The sequence below is a fragment of the Leptosomus discolor genome, unplaced genomic scaffold (assembly GCF_034619465.1).
Source record: "Leptosomus discolor isolate bLepDis1 unplaced genomic scaffold, bLepDis1.hap2 HAP2_SCAFFOLD_152, whole genome shotgun sequence".
NCBI classification, from domain to species: domain Eukaryota; kingdom Metazoa; phylum Chordata; class Aves; order Leptosomiformes; family Leptosomidae; genus Leptosomus; species Leptosomus discolor.
In genome coordinates, this window is record NW_028237799.1 from 156 (window position 1) to 16,703 (window position 16,548).

Genomic DNA, 16,548 nt, shown 5'->3' on the forward strand with positions numbered 1-16,548 from the left:
GGGTGGCCGTCGTGCTCCCCTTGCACGAGGGCTTTGCACGAGGAGGGGACCCCTCGCCCCGGGATGCCCCCCCTCACCCCTCCCCACCCCCCCTCCAGATTTTGGGGTTCCGCAAACAGGGGCTGAAGTGCCGCAGTGAGTGGGGGAGGGGCAGGGGCGGCGGGGGGTCACGGGTGGCTACGGGTGCCCTGGGGGGGGGATGGGTGCAACGGGGGGGGGGGGGGGGGTCATGGGTGCAATGAGGGGGGATAATGGAGGGGTTATGGGTGACCTGGGGGGGTCAATGGGGGGTCGTGGGTGCAATGGGGGGGGTAATGGGGGGTCGTGGATGCCCTGGGGGGGATCAGGGGTGCAATGGGGGGGTTATGGGTGCCGTGGGGGGGACAATGAGGGGGTTATGGGTGCCCTGGGGGGGTCATGGGTGCAATGGGGGGGTCATGGGTGCAATGGGAGAGGCAATGGGGGGGTCATGGGTGCCCTGGGGGGATCAGGGGTGCAATGGGGGGACAATGGGTGGGTCATGGGTGCAATGGGGGGCTCGGGGACGCCCTGGGGGGTGCGGGGGGGGGTCAGGGTGCCCGGCGGTGACGTGCCCCCCCCCAGCCTGCGGCCTGCGCTGCCACGCCGGGTGCCGGGAGCGGCTCCGCGTCGAGTGTCGCCGTCGCACCCAGAGCGTCGCTGCCGACCCTCCCCCCCCGGGACCCCCGGCGCCCCCCAAACGCTCCTTCAGCTTCTCCCTGCCCCTCCCCCGCCGGCTCTCCCTGCGCCCTCCAGGTGAGACCCCTCAAACCCCCACGGACTCCCCCCCCCCACCCCCAGCAGCCGGGGGGACCAGGCGGCCGGGCCCCTAACGCCCGCCCCCCCCCCCCAGAGACCCCCAAGGAGCTGCAGGAGGTGGAGGACGGCGTCTTCGACATCCACCTGTAGGCAGGTGACGGGGGGCCCCACACCTGCGCCCCCTCAGATGGGGGTCCCGGATGCCTGTGTCCCCTCAGATGGGGGTCCCGAATGCCTGGGTCCCCTTGGTTGGGGATCCCAGACTCCTGCGCCCCCTCAGATGGGGGTCCTGGATGCCTGGGCCCCCTTAGTTGGGGGTCCCGGACGCCTGAGCCCCCTCAAAAGGGGGGTCCCGAATGCCTGGGGCCCCTCTAGTTGGGGGTCCCGGACGCCCGGGTTCACGCCTCCCCCCCTTTCCACAGGGTCCCCGTGGCTCTGGCTCCCCCTGACCCCGCTTGACCCCAGGACCCCCCCCCACGGCAGCGAGCGGGGGGGGATGTGGGGCCCGGAGGCCCGGGTCCTCTTTTGGGGGGGGGGGGGGGGCGGGGGGGCAGCACTTGTACTGTGGGAATAAACTCCGCGTCCGTCCGTCCGTCCGTCCGTCCATGCCAGACCTGGGACCACCGGGCGGGGGAGGGGGGGCAGGAGGGGACCCGGGCGTCCGCGCTCCGCCCCCCCCCCAATTACCAGCAGCTGGGGGGCGGGGGTGGGGCCTCATTAGCAGCTGCCGCTTATGAGGGCTAATTAGCCCCGGGGTGGGGCACGGCTGGGCCTGGGCGTGGGGGGGGGGGGGGAGCAGTGGGGCGCTGGGACCCCCGTGGGGCAGCTGCGGGACCAGTGAGTGCTGGGGGCCGGACTGGGCGTACTGGGGGGGCCGCGGGGCGGCTATGGGGCATCTATGGGGCTGGCTGTGGGGTGTCTGCGGGGTCCCTATGGGGCAGCTATAGGTGGTCTGGGGGAGCCTGTGGGGCAGCTGCGAGACCCCTGTGGGGAGACCGTGGGGCAGCTGCCGGACCCCCCGGGGTCTCCATGGGGCAGCTGTGGGGTGTCTGTGGGCTCCCTGTGGGGTCTCTATGGGGCAGCTATGGGGCTCCCTAGGGGTGTCTATGGGGTGGGTATGGGGGTCCCTGTGGGGTCTCTATGGGCAGCTGTGGGGCGTCTGTCCATGGGGGGGGGGGGTTTCTGTCTGTCGCGCGCCGTGCGCGCGCCCGCGGCCGGGGGGGGGGGGGGGGCGGGGCGGGGGCGCGCGGTGCCGGTGCCGTGCGCGTGCCCGCGGCGGGCGGGAGCTGCGGGACTGCGGGAGCGGCGGGGCCGGGGCCGGGGACGCGGCCGGAGCCGGGAGGTACCGGGGGGAGGGGGGGCGGGGGGGGCGGCAAGGGGGGGCGCAGGATCTGGGGGGGCCGGGGGGCTGCAGGGGCGGGGGGGGGGGGAGAGGTAGGAGGGGGTGGGGTGGGGGATGCGGGTTTGGGTGGAGGGGGGGGTGGGGATGGGTGGGGAGATGCAGGATGGGGCTGAGGATGGGGGTGCTGGGGGGGCTGAGGATGGGGTGCTGGGGCTGAGGATGGGGGTGCTGGAGGGGCTCAGGATGGGGGTGCTGGGGGCTGAGGATGGGGGTGCTGGAGGGGGTCAGGATTTGGGTGCTGGAGGCTGAGGATGGGGGTGCTGGGGGGGTCAGGATGGTAGTGCCGAGGGGGCTCAGGATTTGGGTGCCGGGGGGTGGGGTGGAGGGTGGCAGGATGGGGGTGCTGGAGGTGCATGATTTGGGTGCTGGGGGGGTCAGGATGGGGGTGCTGGGGGTGGGTGTCAGGATTTGGGTGCTGGGGGCTGAAGATGGGGTGTTGGTGGGGGTCAGGATGGTAGTGCTGAGGGGCTCAGGATTTGGGTGCTGTGGGGGCTCAGGATTTGGGGGCTGGGGGCTGAGGATGGGGGTGCCGAGGCTCAGGATGGGGCGGGGGGGGCTCAGGATGGCGGTGCTGGGGGGGCTCAGGATGGGGGTGCTGGAGGCTCAGGATGGGGGTCCTGGGGTCAGGATGGGGGTGCCGCGGGGTGCAGAGCCCCTGGGGGCCGCATCCTGCCCCCCCCCCCCGCGGGTCTGGGGGCCGCGTCCAGCCCCACCCAGGCCAGGCCCCCCCCGGGCGTGCGACGCACACGCGTGTGCACGGGGGGTCCGACAGGCCCCGACACCCGCGTCCCCCTGCGCTGCGGGGCGTGAGGGTGCACACGCGTGTGCAGGCGTGTGGCGGGCACGTGTGTGCGTGTGCGAGTGCCGTCGGGGTGTGGGCCGCTGCGTGTGCAAAGGTGGGGGGCACGCGGCGGGGGGCACGTGTGTGTGCAAAGCCGGGGTGTGTGTGAGCGTGCAGGGGGTGTGCGTGCTGCACTGACGTGCACACGAGTGTGCACACGGGTGGGGGGGGTGTGCACGCTGAGCTGGGGGGCACATGCAAGTGTGTGGGGAGGTGCACGCTGAAGTGGGGTGCAGGTGAGTGGGGGTGTGTGCGTGCAGACCTGGGGTGCACACGAGCGTGTACACGTGTGTGGGGGGGTGGGCACACGAAGCTGGGGTACACACGTGTGTGTGTGGAGTGTGCACGCTGAACTGGGGGTGCACGTGAGTGTGCACCTGCAAACCCGGGGGGTGTGGCTGCAGGGGGGGTGTGCAAGCTGACGCGCACGTGTGCGTGCAAGGGGGCGTGCGGGTGTGCAAGGCGGGATGCACGTGTGCGTGCAAGGGGGCGTGCAGCACGTGTGCAGGGGTGCATGTGGGTGTGCAAGGCGGGGCACACAGCAGTGTGTTTGCATGTATGTGTGCGCACTCATGGGTGTGAGAAGGACGTCGGGTGACGCGCACACGCGTGTGCCAGGCTGTGCATGGGCAGGCCCGTGTCTGTGCAGGCCCCGGCGTGTGCGGGCCCGTGTGCACGTGTGTGTAGGCGCGTGCATGTGCGCGTGCACAGGTGTGCGCAAGCGTGTGCGTGTGCAGGGCCGGGGCGCGGGCGCGTGCAAGGGCGTGTGTGCAGGCGGGGGGGGGGGGCAGGAGCGGGGTGCACACGCGTGTGCGAGGCCGCGGTGCAGGCAGTGGGGGGGGCTCGGGAGCACCCGGATCCCGGGGTCCCCTCCCGGGGGGGGTCACGGACACGGGGGGCCCCCGGACCCCCTCCGCCCCCCCCCCCCTGCGCCGTCTCCTCCCCGTGACCTTCAGGCGCCCGCGGGAGCCAGAGGGGACCCGGGGGTCTGGGCGCCCCCCACCCCCTCCTAGCCCCCCCCCCCCCGCGAGGGCCCCAGGCATCCGGGTGCCCCCCTCCCCCCCCCCACCCCCCCTCCCCCCGCGATCGATAATTAATTAATTAAGTGGGGGCGGGGGGAAGGGCGCGCCGAGGATGCCAAGGTCCCCTTTGGGGGGGGTGGTGGGCGCGTGGACGCCTGGATCCCTGGGGGGGGTCCGTGGGGGGGGTCCATGGGGGGGTCTGTGGGGGGTTCCCCACCCCCCGCCCCCCCGGACGCTTGGGTCCCCTGGGATTTGGGGGGGGGTGTCACGAGTGGTGGGGGTCGTCGTCGCTATCACTCCCTTCCAACCCCCCCCCCCCCGCAGGTGCGGCAGTTAATGTGATTGGCTTAATTATGCGGCGCATGTTAATGAGCCCCATTACCCAATGAGGGGGGGCCCGCGGTTATAAATAACCCGGGGCCTCATTTGCATAATGCCAGATCCCGGGTTGCCGCGGTGACCGGCGTCACCCCCCACCCCCCCCCCCCAATCACGGGGGTTAATTAACGGGGTTGATAATGAGCTGGGGGGGGGGTGGGGGGTGGGGCGAGGCCTGGGTCCTCTCTCGGGGTGGGGGTCCCCTGGACGCCCGGGTCCCCTCTCACGCTCTGCCCCCTCCCCCCGGCAGGTGCCCTCCGGACCCCCCGGCCGCGCTGTAGCCCCCACCCCGGGGCCACCCATGAGGCTGTGAGAGGACGGGGGTGGCCGGGCCCCCCCCAGGGCCCCCCCCAACCCGCTCAGGCTCCGCCGCCACCCCAGGTGCCGCCATGACCTGCCCGGACGCCGAGGGACAGCCGGGTCCCAGGGACCACCCAGAGACTGTGGCCCACCCGGGCTCTGTGGCCAACCGAGGTGCTGGGGACCACCAAGACTCTACGGCCAGCGGAGACCTCGTGGCTAACCAGGGCTCCCAGGACCACCTAGAGGTTAAGGCCAACCAGGGCTACGTGGCCAACCAAAGCACTGAGGACCACCTGGGCTCCGTGGCCAACCAGGGCGGTGAGGACCACCTAGAGACTCAAGCCCACCAGGGCTCCGTGGCCAACAGAGACCTCGTGGCCAACCAGGGCGGTGAGGACCACCTAGAAACTCAAGCCCACCAGGGCTCCGCGGCCAACAGAGACTCCACGGCCAGCCAGGGCTACGCGACCAACAAGGGCTCCACGGCCAACAGAGACTCCGTGGCCAACCGAGGCGGTGAGGACCACCTAGAGACTAAGGCCCACCAAGGCTCCGTGGCCAACCGGGGCTCCGTGGCCAACCAGGGCTCCCAGGACCACCTAGAGACTCAAGCCCACCAAGGCTCTGTGGCCAACAGAGACTCCATGGCCAGCCAGGGCTACGCGACCAACAAGGGCTCCATGGCCAACAGAGACTCGGTGGCCAACCGAGGCGGTGAGGACCACCTAGAGATGCAAGCCCACCAAAGCTCCGCGGCCAACCAGGGCTCCCAGGACCACCCAGAGGCCACGGCCAAGGCCGGCTCCACGGCCCGGTTAGACTCGAAGGGCCGCCCGGGCCCCACGGCCACCCGAGGCGCTGAGGACCCTCCAGGAGCCGAGGCCAACCCCGCCGCCCGCCGCGGCGCCGCGGCCGCCCCAGCCCCCGGGCCCGAGGCCCACCCAAGCCCCGCGGCCAACCGGGCCGCCCCGCGCCCCCGCGCCCCCTCGGGCGCCCGCCTGGGCCTGGCGCTGCTGGCCCTGGGGACGCTGCTGCTCCCGGGGAGCCGGGGGGTGGCGCTGGAGTTCGGGGGCGCCCCGGGGCAGTGGGCGCGCTACGGGCGGTGGGCGCCGGGGGCCGGCGGGCAGCTGAGCTTCAGCCTGAAGACCAACGTCTCGCGGGCGCTGCTGCTCTACCTCGACGACGGCGGCAACTGCGACTTCTTGGAGCTGCTGGTGGCCGAGGGCCGCCTGCGCCTCCGCTTCGCCATCGCCTGCGCCGAGCCCGCCACGGTCCAGCCGCCGGCGGCGGTGAGCGACGGCCGCTGGCACATGGTGCTCCTCACCCGCAACGCCCGCGAGACCGCCCTGGCCGTGGACGGGGAGGCGCGGGCGGCCGCCGTCCGCTCCAAGCGGGCCGAGATGGCGGTGGCCAGCGACCTCTTCGTCGGCGGGATCCCGCCCGACGTCCGCCTCTCGGCCCTCACCCTCAGCACCGTCAAGTACGAGGCGCCCTTCCGCGGCTGGCTGGCCAACCTGAAGGTCGGCGACGTGCCGGCGGCGCTGCTGGGCGCCCACGGGGTGCGGGGCGAGGGCGACGAGCGCTGCGCCCGGCACCCGCCCTGCGCCCACGGCGGACGCTGCACCCTGCGCCGCGGAGAGCCCCGCTGCGACTGCGCCGGCACCGGCTACCGCGGGCCCTTCTGCGCCGAAGGTGAGGGCGCGGCGGGGGTGGGGGCGCGGGTGGGGGCGGCGCCGCCTCGTGTCTCCACGCTCTCGCGTCTCTTCGTGGCGTTTTGGGCGTCTTCGTGGCGTTGCGTCCTGGTGTTCCCCCGTGTCTTTGGGTCTTCCCGGTGCTGCACATCCTCATGTCGTCACATTCTTGAGTTGCTCTGTGTCTTCGTGTCCTCTCAGCGTTGGGCGTCTTGGTGGCGTTGGGCATCTTCATGGCGTTGGACATCTTGGTGTCGTTGTGCCCTCATGTTGCTCCACATCTTCGTGGTGTTGCACGTCTTCGTGTCGTCGTGTTCTTGTGTTGCTCCACGTCTTTGTGTCCTCTCGGTGCTGGGCGCCTTGGTGGCGTTGGGCATCTTGGTGTCGTGGCATCCTTGTTGCTCCGTGTCTTTGGATCTTCCTGGCATTGTCCTTGTGCCACCACGTTCTTGTGTTGTTCCACATCTTCGTGTCCTCTCGGCATTGGGCGCCTTCGTGGCTCTGGGTGTCTTGGTGTCGTTGTGCCCTCGTGTTGCTCCACGTCTTCATGGTATTGCACGTCCTCGTGTCGTTGTGTTCTTGTGTTGCTCCACGTCTTTGTGTCCTCTCGGTGCTGGATGTCTTGGTGGCGTTGGGCATCTTCATGGCATTGGATGTCTTGGTGTCGTGGTGTCCTTGTTCCCCCACGTCTTTGGGTCTTCCCGGTGCTGCACATCCTCGTGTCGTCACGTTCTTGCGTTGTTCCACATCTTCGTGTCCTCTCGGTGCTGGGCGTCTTGGTGGCGTTGGGCATCTTCATGGCATTGGGCATCTTGGTGTCGTGGCATCCTTGTTGCTCCGTGTCTTTGGGTCGTCCTGGCATCGTCCTTGTGTCACCACGTTCTTGTGTTGCTCCACATCTTCGTGTCCTCTCGGCGTTGGGCGCCTTCGTGGCGCTGGGTGTCTTGGTGTCGTCGCATCCTTGTGTCACTCCGCGTCCTGGTGGTGCCGTGTCTCTTCACGCCCGCACCCTCGTGCTTCACCGCCGCTTTGTGCCCTCTTGGGGTCGGTCACCCTCACGGTGCTGCACGTCCTCGTGTCCTCACGGCCTCGTGCATCACCACAGCCGTGCGCTCGTGCTTCTCCCCGCTCTCGTGTCCTCCCGGTGTCGCACGTCATCATGTTTCTCCCCGCCCTCATGTCCTCGTGGCCTGGCTCGTCCCCGTGTTGCTCCGCGTCCTCGTGTGTCCTCGTGTCCTCCGGGCGCACTGTGTCTTCGCGGCGTTGCACATCCTCGTGTCCTCACGGTGGCTCCTTGTCTTCCACCATCTCCTCGTGCCCCCCCCCGGTGCCGCACGGCGACATGCACGCCCTCATGCCCCTCCGCGCCCTCGCACGCCCCCCGCCCCTCTCCAGCCCTCTGTGCCCTTGCACGTCCTCGTGCCCTTGCACGTCCTTGGGCGGTGCAGTGAGGGGGGGGTGGGGTCGGGTCCCCCTGGGCTCGACGCACACCCGCATTTACTCGTGCAACCGCACGCCCTGGTGCCCTTGCACGCCCCCGCCCTTGCACACCCTCGTGCAACCGCACGCCCTGGTGCCCTTGCAAGCCCCCGCCTGTGCCTGCGCCCTTGCACGCCCCCGTGCGAGGCGCCGAAGTTCGGGTGACCCCCCCGGGGTGACGTCAGCGGGCAGGCGTGGCCCAGCCGCCGGCGTCCCTCGTGCAAGACACGCCCTTGCACGCGGGGCGCGACCAGCGGCGGCATCGCCGCGGTGACAGCGCCCGCCCCAGGTGATGGGTTGCCATGGTGACGCCGGGGCGGGGTTGCCATGGCGACGTCGGGGCGGCTGACCCGTTGCCAAGGCCGGTTGCCATGGTGACGCCCGGGGCCGCCTGTCTCCGTGGCGACGGTCGCAACCCGCCGTGTCCTTGGGCGGGGGGGGTGTGTGTGTGTGCGTGCAAAGGGCGTGCAATGCACAGGGCGGGGCGAGGAGCACAAGGGTGTGAGGACCCCAATGGGGTGTGCAACGTGCACCCGGGCGTGCAATGAACCCCTGGACGTGCAAATCACACCAGGGCGTGCAACAGGGTGTGCGAACCCCGCCGGTGCATGTTGCAGGGCGTGCAAACCGCACCAGGGCGTGCAAGTGAACCCCCGCTGGGGCGTGTTGCAGGGCGTGCAGGTCACACCTGGGCGTGCAAACCCCCCACCCCCGGGGCCGTGAGCTGCACAACTGCCGTGCAAGGCCCAGCCTCGTGCTCCCCACCCTCCACCCCCCCCCAAGGTCAGCGCAAGGTCGTGGGGCCCCCTGGGGGTGGGTGGTGTCACCAGGGCCACGCACAAGGACACGGGGGGGGCACGAGAGTCCCACTCACTAACGCCTCTCCCCTTCCCCCCTCCTGCTTGCCCCCCCGGGACCCCCAGAGGAAGAACCCGCGGTGGAAGGTGAGTCAGGGGCGTGCGAGGCGGGGGGGGGGGGGGGGAGGTGCGAGGCCTGGGGGTGGGTGCGAGGCCTTGGTGGGGCGTGCGAGGCTTCAGGGGGTGTGCAAGGGCTCGAGGGGCCGTGCGAGGCCTTGGTAGGTGTGCAGGGCCTCGGGTTCACGTGCTCGTGCGTGGGGCCGGGGCGCGCGCCCACGTGTGCAGGGCGGGGCTCACGTGCGGCTCGGGGTCGGGGCGGGTCGTGCGGGGCTCGGGGCGCGTGCAAGGCGCGTGCAAGGCGTGTGCGGCGCTGGTGCAAGGCGCGCGGCGCACCGGCCCCGCCCGCGCCCGCGTCACCCCGCCGCTGACCGGCCACGCCCCCTCCGGCCGTTCGGCACGACGTCACTGCCCAGGCAGCCCAATGGGCCGGCGGCATGCAAATGAAGGTGGGACGGAGGGGCGGGCGCTGCAGTTGGCGGGGGTGGGGCTATGCAAAAGAAGAGGCGCTTGGCAGCCAATGGGGGAGGAGAAGGGATCGGGCTGCCAGGGATTGGGTGAGCTCTACGAGGGGCGGGGCGTGCAAGGGGCGGGGCGTGCGCGAGGACCGTCCAGCGCACGGGGGCGTGCAAGGAGCAGGACTCGTGCATTGCACGAGGGAAGGGCAATGCACGGGGCGTGCAAGGAGCAGGACTCGTGCATTGCACGAGGGAAGGGCAATGCACGGGGCGTGCAAGGAGAAAGACTCGTGCATTGCACGAGGGAAGGGCAATGCACGGGGCGTGCAAGGAGAAAGACTCGTGCATTGCACGAGGGAAGGGCAATGCACGGGGCGTGCAAGGAGAAAGACTCGTGCATTGCACGAGGGAAGGGCAATGCACGGGGCGTGCAAGGAGAAGGACTCGTGCATTGCACGAGGGAAGAGCAATGCACGAGGCGTGCAAGGGGCGGGGGTGGCGCGAGGGGCGTGCAAGGAGTGGCCCCGCCCCGTGGCCGTGCAAGGAGCGGGGCTCGTGTGTCGCATGAGGAGCGGGGGCTGGGCCCGAGCGGAGCACGAGGCCCCCGTGAGCCCCCGCCGCGGGCCCCGGGGTGGGGGAGGGGAGGGGTCCCCCCGCCCCCCCGTGTCTCCATCCCCTCCCCCCCCCGGCTTTTCCCCCCAACCCAGAAAAGGGGGAAAAACCCGCGGGAAAGCGGCGGGTGGGGGAGGGGTGGCGCTGCGGGCACGGCCCCTCCCCCCCCCCGCCTGTCCCCGCGCCCCCGTGTCCGTGTTCCGCCCCTCCCCCCCTCCCCCCCCCTCCCCCCCCCGGCATCGCCCGATGCCGTCACAAGTTAAAACTCCTTTAAGTTGTGACGCGGTGACGCCGCTTTGCGCCCCTCCCCCCCGCCCGCCCCCCCCCCCCCCCCGGGGCCGTTCGGGGCTTTTCCCTTTCTGGGGCCGTTTGGGCCTTTTTTGGGGTTCGGCGGCTTCGGGGCGGTTCCCGTCTCTTTCCTTTGCCTCGGGAGTTAGTTTGCCTTTTTCCGATTATTTTCACTTTTGTTTTCATCGTTTTCCCTTTTTCCCTCCTTTTCCCTTTTTCTCCTTTTTGCTTTTTTCCACTCTATTCCCTTTTTCCCTCCTTGTCCCCCCCTTTTTCCCTCCTTGTCCCCCCCTTTTTCCCTCCTTGTCCCCCCCTTTTTCCCTCCTTGTCCCTCCCTTTTTCCCTCCTTGTCCCCCCCTTTTTCGCTCTTTGTCCCTTCTCCCCCCTCTCATCACTTTCCCCTTTTCCCGCCTTCGGCGGTTTTTGCCTCATTTGGCCGTGTCGATGCCCCCTCCCCCATCCCGGGCCATTTTCCCGCGCTTTCTTGCCCCGCCCCTTCCGGCCCGGCTCCAAACTCACTTTCACTTTCCCACCACTTTCCCTCTCGATCGCCCCGCCCTCTCCCTCCGGCTCTTTCCCGCTCTCACTTTCACTTTCTCTCCCCCCGCCCCTCTCCCCTCCCCCCACTTTCCCTTTCTCCCGCCACTTCCGCTTTTCCTCCGCCTTTTGCTTTGGCTCCGCCCCCCCAAGGTCCCGCCCACCTGCGAGTCACCAGCCAAGGTAATGACGCGCCCCTCCCCCCCGCGTGATGCCGTCGGGCCCCACCTCACCCCCCTCGTCATCACCTTCACCATCCTCCTCATCGTCATCATCACGTCACCGGCATCAGCCCCTCCCCCCACTTCCCCCCATCCCCCCCTCCCCACATCGTGTCTGTGGCTCGTGCGACACGGGGGGGGGAGGGTCGGCCACCTCGCGGGCGGGCGGGGGGAGGGGCAGCTCCTTGCACGGGCACCCCCGGGAGTGTGCGAGCGCATCCCCTTGCACGAGGACCCCGGCGAGCGTGCGAGCACACCCCTTGCACGAGGACCCAAGGGTCTCCTTGCACGGATGCCAGTGGGAGCGTGCAGACGCCCCCCTTGCACGAGGACCGAGGGTGCCCTTGCACGGAGCCCCGGGGCAGCGCCCGGGCGCGTCCCTTCACACGCGCCTGCGCAAGGGCGGGGGCGCTCGGCCCCGGGGGCACACCTGGGTGTGCACACGTGCGTGCCCCCCACTAATGCCGCCCCTCCCCCAGGGCCCGCTGAGGTGGCCGAGGGGGGGCCCGGCCGCGGCGCCGGCGAGATCCAGCAGGCGGCGAAAGGTCAGTGCGGGCGTGACCCCTGTGACCCCTCGTGACCCCTGTGACCCCCGGTGACCCCCCACCTGGGTCCCCTGCAGGACATCCCCCCCCCATCCCTGCCCCTAGGGACCCAGGCATCCTCCCTCCTGCCCCGGGCTACCATCGCACCCTTGAGCGTGAACCTTGCACATGCGTGTGCGAGCAGAGCACACAGGGATGCACCAGCCCTCTGCAGGTGCGGGCCTCACGCGCCCCGAGCGTGCAACCGGCCTGTGCACAGGCGGGTGTGGATGCACGCACGTGGCCGTGCGTTGCACGCCCGGCCCTCGCACGCCCCAGCTGCACACGGGTGCACGCCCCTGGCCGTATCCCCCCGCAGTGCAATGCCCTGGCGCACGGTCCTGGTGCAACAAGGTCCCTGCGACGAAGCCCCCAGTGCAAGACCCTGGTGCAAGGTCCTTTTGCAAGAGGTAGTTGCAAGGCCCCCGTTGTAATGTCCCCGTGCAGGGTCCAGTTGCAAGGTCCCCGTGCAAGGTCCCATTTCAAGACGCTGGTGCAATGTCCCCATGCAAGACCCGGTTGCAGATCCCCTGGTGCAAGACCCTGGTGCAAGGTCCTTGTTGCAAAGTCTCCATGAAAGGTCCCTGGTGCAAGATCCAGTTGCAGTCTCCCCGTGCAAAGTCCCCGGTGCAAAGTCCCTAGTGCAACGTCCCTGGTGCAAGGTCCCCAATACAATGTCCCCAGTGCAAGGTGTAGTTGCAAGGTCCCCGGTGCAACGTCCCTGGTGCAATGTCCCCAGTGCAAGAAGTAGTTGCAATGTCCCCTGGTGCAAGGTCCCCGCTGCAAGGTCCCCAGTACAAGATGCAGTTGTGAGTTCCCCGGTGCAAGACCCCGTTGCGCGACCTCCTCCCCCCCCCGCCGCCCCCCGCCTGACGCCGGGTCCCCGCAGGCCGGGAGGAGTACGTGGCCACCTTCCAGGGCAACGAGTTCTTCTGCTACGACCTGTCGCACAACCCGATCCAGAGCAGCGCGGACGAGCTGACGCTGTCGTTCCGCACGCTGCAGCGCAACGGGCTCCTGCTGCACACGGGCAAGTCGGCCGACTACGTCAACCTCTCGCTGAAGGGCGGCGCCGTCTGGCTCGTCATCAACCTCGGCTCCGGCGCCTTCGAGGCGCTGGTGGAGCCCGTCAACGGGAAGTTCAACGACAACGACTGGCACGACGTCCGCGTCACCCGCAACCTGCGCCAGGTAGGGGCGGGGGGCGCCGGGGGGCCACCCAAAGGGGGGCGCTGGGAGCGTTGGGCGCCTTGGGCGGCCGCCCAGCAGAGAGGACTGGCCATCTTGGACAGCCGCCCAATGGGGGGCACTGGTTGACGTGGTCAGCCGCCCAGCTGGGAGCAACCTAGTCAACCACCCAACGGGGAGCACTGGTTGACTTGGTCAACCACCCAACTGGGAGCAATGGGAGCACTGGTTGACTTGGTCAACCACCCAACGGGGAGCACTGGTTGACTTGGTCAACCACCCAACTGGGAGCACTGGTTGACTTTGGTCAACCACCCAACCGGGAGCAATGGGAGCACTGGTTGACTTGGTCAACCACCCAACCGGGAGCAATGGGAGCACTGGTTGACTTGGTCAACCACCCAACTGGGAGCAATGGGAGCACTGGTTGACTTTGGTCAACCACCCAACCGGGAGCAATGGGAGCACTGGTTGACTTGGTCAACCACCCAACTGGGAGCACTGGTTGACTTGATCAACCACCCAACCGGGAGCAATGGGAGCACTGGTTGACTTGGTCAACCACCCAACTGGGAGCACTGGTTGACTTTGGTCAACCACCCAACCGGGAGCAATGAGAGCACTGGTTGACTTGGTCAACCACCCAACTGGGAGCAATGGGAGCACTGGTTGACTTTGGTGAGTCACCCAACTGGGAGCAATGGGAGCACTGGTTGACTTGGTCAACCACCCAACTGGGAGCACCTTGGTCAACCACCCAACCGGGAGCAATGGGAGCACTAGTTGACTTGGTCAACCACCCAACTGGGAGCAATGGTTGACTTGGTCAACCACCCAACTGGGAGCAATGGGAGCACTGGTTGACTTGGTCAACCACCCAACGGGGAGCACTGGTTGACTTGGTCAACCACCCAACTGGGAGCACTGGTTGACTTTGGTCAACCACCCAACCGGGAGCAATGGGAGCACTGGTTGACTTGGTCAACCACCCAACCGGGAGCAATGGGAGCACTGGTTAACTTGGTCAACCACCCAACTGGGAGCAATGGGAGCACTGGTTGACTTTGGTCAACCACCCAACCGGGAGCAATGGGAGCACTGGTTGACTTGGTCAACCACCCAACTGGGAGCAATGGTTGACTTGGTCAACCACCCAACCGGGAGCACTGGTTGACTTTGGTCAACCACCCAACCGGGAGCAATGAGAGCACTGGTTGACTTGGTCAACCACCCAACTGGGAGCAATGGGAGCACTGGTTGACTTGGTCAACCACCCAACTGGGAGCACCTTGGTCAACCACCCAACTGGGAGCAATGGGAGCACTGGTTGACTTGGTCAACCACCCAACTGGGAGCACCTTGGTCAACCACCCAACGGGGAGCAATGGGAGCACTGGTTGACTTGGTCAACCACCCAACTGGGAGCAATGGTTGACTTGGTCAACCGCCCAACTGGGAGCAATGGGAGCACTGGTTGACTTGGTCAACCACCCAACTGGGAGCAATGGGAGCACTGGTTGACTTGGTCAACCACCCAACTGGGAGCACCTTGGTCAACCACCCAACTGGGAGCAATGGGAGCACTGGTTGACTTGGTCAACCACCCAACTGGGAGCACCTTGGTCAACCACCCAACTGGGAGCAATGGGAGCACTGGTTGACTTGGTCAACCACCCAACTGGGAGCACCTTGGTCAACCACCCAACTGGGAGCAATGGGAGCACTGGTTGACTTGGTCAACCACCCAACTGGGAGCACCTTGGTCAACCACCCAACGGGGAGCAATGGGAGCACTGGTTGACTTGGTCAACCACCCAACGGGGAGCACCTTGGTCAACCACCCAACTGGGAGCAATGGGAGCACTGGTTGACTTTGGTCAACAACCCAACGGGGAACACCTTGGTCAACCACCCAACTGGGAGCAATGGGAGCACTGGTTGACTTTGGTCAACAACCCAATGGGGAGCACTGGTTGACATGGTCAGCCGCCTGACTGGGCCCACTGGACATCTTGGTCATCCATCCAGCTGGGAGCACTGGGCATCTTGGTCAGCCACCCAAATGGGAGCACTGGGCTTCTCGGTCAACCACCCAACTGGGAGCACTGGTTGACTTGGTCAACCACCCAACTGGGAGCAATGGGAACACTGGGCATGTCGCTCAGCTACCCCAGTGGGAGCACTGGGCACCTCGGTCAACCACCCAACTGGGAGCACTGGACGTCTTGGACAACCACCCAAATGAGAACTGTGGGAGCACTGGGCGCCTTGGTCAACCACCGAACGGGGAGCACTGGTTGACTTGGTCAGTTACCCAGTGGGAAGCACTGGGAGAAATGGGCACCTTGGTCAACCACCCACCTAGGGGTGATGGACACCTGGGGCTGCTCCCCAGCTGGGAGCACTGGGACCAACGGGTGCCTCGATGAGCGACCCAACTGGGAGCTCTGATTGCCTTGGTCAACCACCCAACTGAGAGCACTGGGAACACTGGGCGCATTGGTTAGCTACCCCAGTGGGAGCACTGGGAGCACTGGGCACCTCGGTCAACCAGCCAACCGGGAGCAATGGATGCAAGGAGCTACTCCACAACCGGGGGCACTGGGAGCACTGGGTGCCTTGGTCAGCTACCCAACTGGGGGCACTGGATACTGAGGTCTCTCTCCAAACTGGGAGCACTGGTTCCTTGGTCCCTCCCCAACTGGTTCCTTGGTCCCTCCCCAAACTGGGAGCACTGGACAGTGGGTTCCCTCCCCAAACTGGGAGCACTGGTTCCTTGGTCCCTCCCCAAACTGGGAGCACTGGACACTGGGTCCCCCCAGGGTGGGGTGGGGTGGGGGTGGGGGGGGGTCAGGGTGTCGCCGCCCCCCGCCCCCGCTAACGACTTTCTGCTTCTCTCCCCCAAAGGTGGGCACAGCCCCTCCCCCCGCGCGACCACCCCCCTCGTGCAACGCCCCACCCTCGTGCAACGCCCCCCCCCACCCCCCACCCCCACCCCTCGTGCAACGCCCCCCCCCCTCTGTGTGTGCGCGTGCGACTAACACGCTTACCGCCGCCGGGGCCCCCCCCCCCACTAACCTCCCCGCCCCCCGACTAATCCTGGGGGGGCCCCCCCTAAAAAAAACCAACAAACAACCCGAAACTTAAAAAAAAACCCCAACCCAAAACCACCCTCGAATGCCCCGAAACCGCCTGCCCCGGCGGAAAAATGTCATTTTTTGTTGTGTTTTGTCCTTTTTTTCGCTCTCCCCCCCCCGGCGCCCCCCAGCACGCAGGGATCGGACACGCTATGGTAAACAAACTGCATTACCTGGTAGTTATCACTTCCTTGTTACTCCTTGGCTTCGCCGTGAGCCCCCCCCCCAGCACCCACCTTTCGGGGCGAATTCTTGGGATTTGGGGCAATTTTCTCCCCCCCTCCCATACAGCCGAGCCTCGGCTCCCTGACGCCAAAACCAGCTGGTTTCCCCCCCCGAAATCCTTCCCGGGGGCAGCGGGGGGAATGGTTTTTATCACAGGGTTGATCCCAGCCCCCCTTAGTTTGGGGTGAAATCTTGGGATTTTGGGCAATTTTCCCCTACCCACCCCATATGGCCAAGCCTCGGCTCCCTGACGCCAAAACCGGCTGTTTTCCCCTCAAAATCCTTCCCAGGGGCAGGGGGGAGGGCGGAATTTTTTATTCTCAGATGGAGTGATCCCAACCCCATTCATTCTGGGATGAATTCTTGGGATTTTGGGCCGTTTTCTCGCACCCGCCGTAGGCAGCCAGGCCTCAGCGCCCTGGTGCCAAAACCAGCTGATTTCCCCCCAGAAAAGCCTGGCTGGGGTCGGGGAGGGGATGTTTTTTCCTCCA

General features: G+C 67.7%; 1 protein-coding gene across 1 annotated transcript in view; it reads left to right on the top strand.

Moving 5' to 3' along the window:
* Window positions 1-5,760: 5,760 nt before the first annotated feature.
* LOC147412751 (neurexin-2-like) overlaps window positions 5,761-16,548 on the top strand; it is a 34,648-nt gene continuing 23,860 nt past the window's right edge. The window contains exons 1-6 of the mRNA XM_086481050.1: window positions 5,761-6,415; window positions 8,817-8,837; window positions 10,856-10,885; window positions 11,403-11,468; window positions 12,397-12,698; window positions 15,964-16,008. Of these exons, the coding sequence (XP_086337176.1) occupies window positions 6,034-6,415; window positions 8,817-8,837; window positions 10,856-10,885; window positions 11,403-11,468; window positions 12,397-12,698; window positions 15,964-16,008 (846 nt within the window). The 5' untranslated portion in view covers window positions 5,761-6,033. The remainder of the gene's footprint in view (window positions 6,416-8,816; window positions 8,838-10,855; window positions 10,886-11,402; window positions 11,469-12,396; window positions 12,699-15,963; window positions 16,009-16,548) is intronic.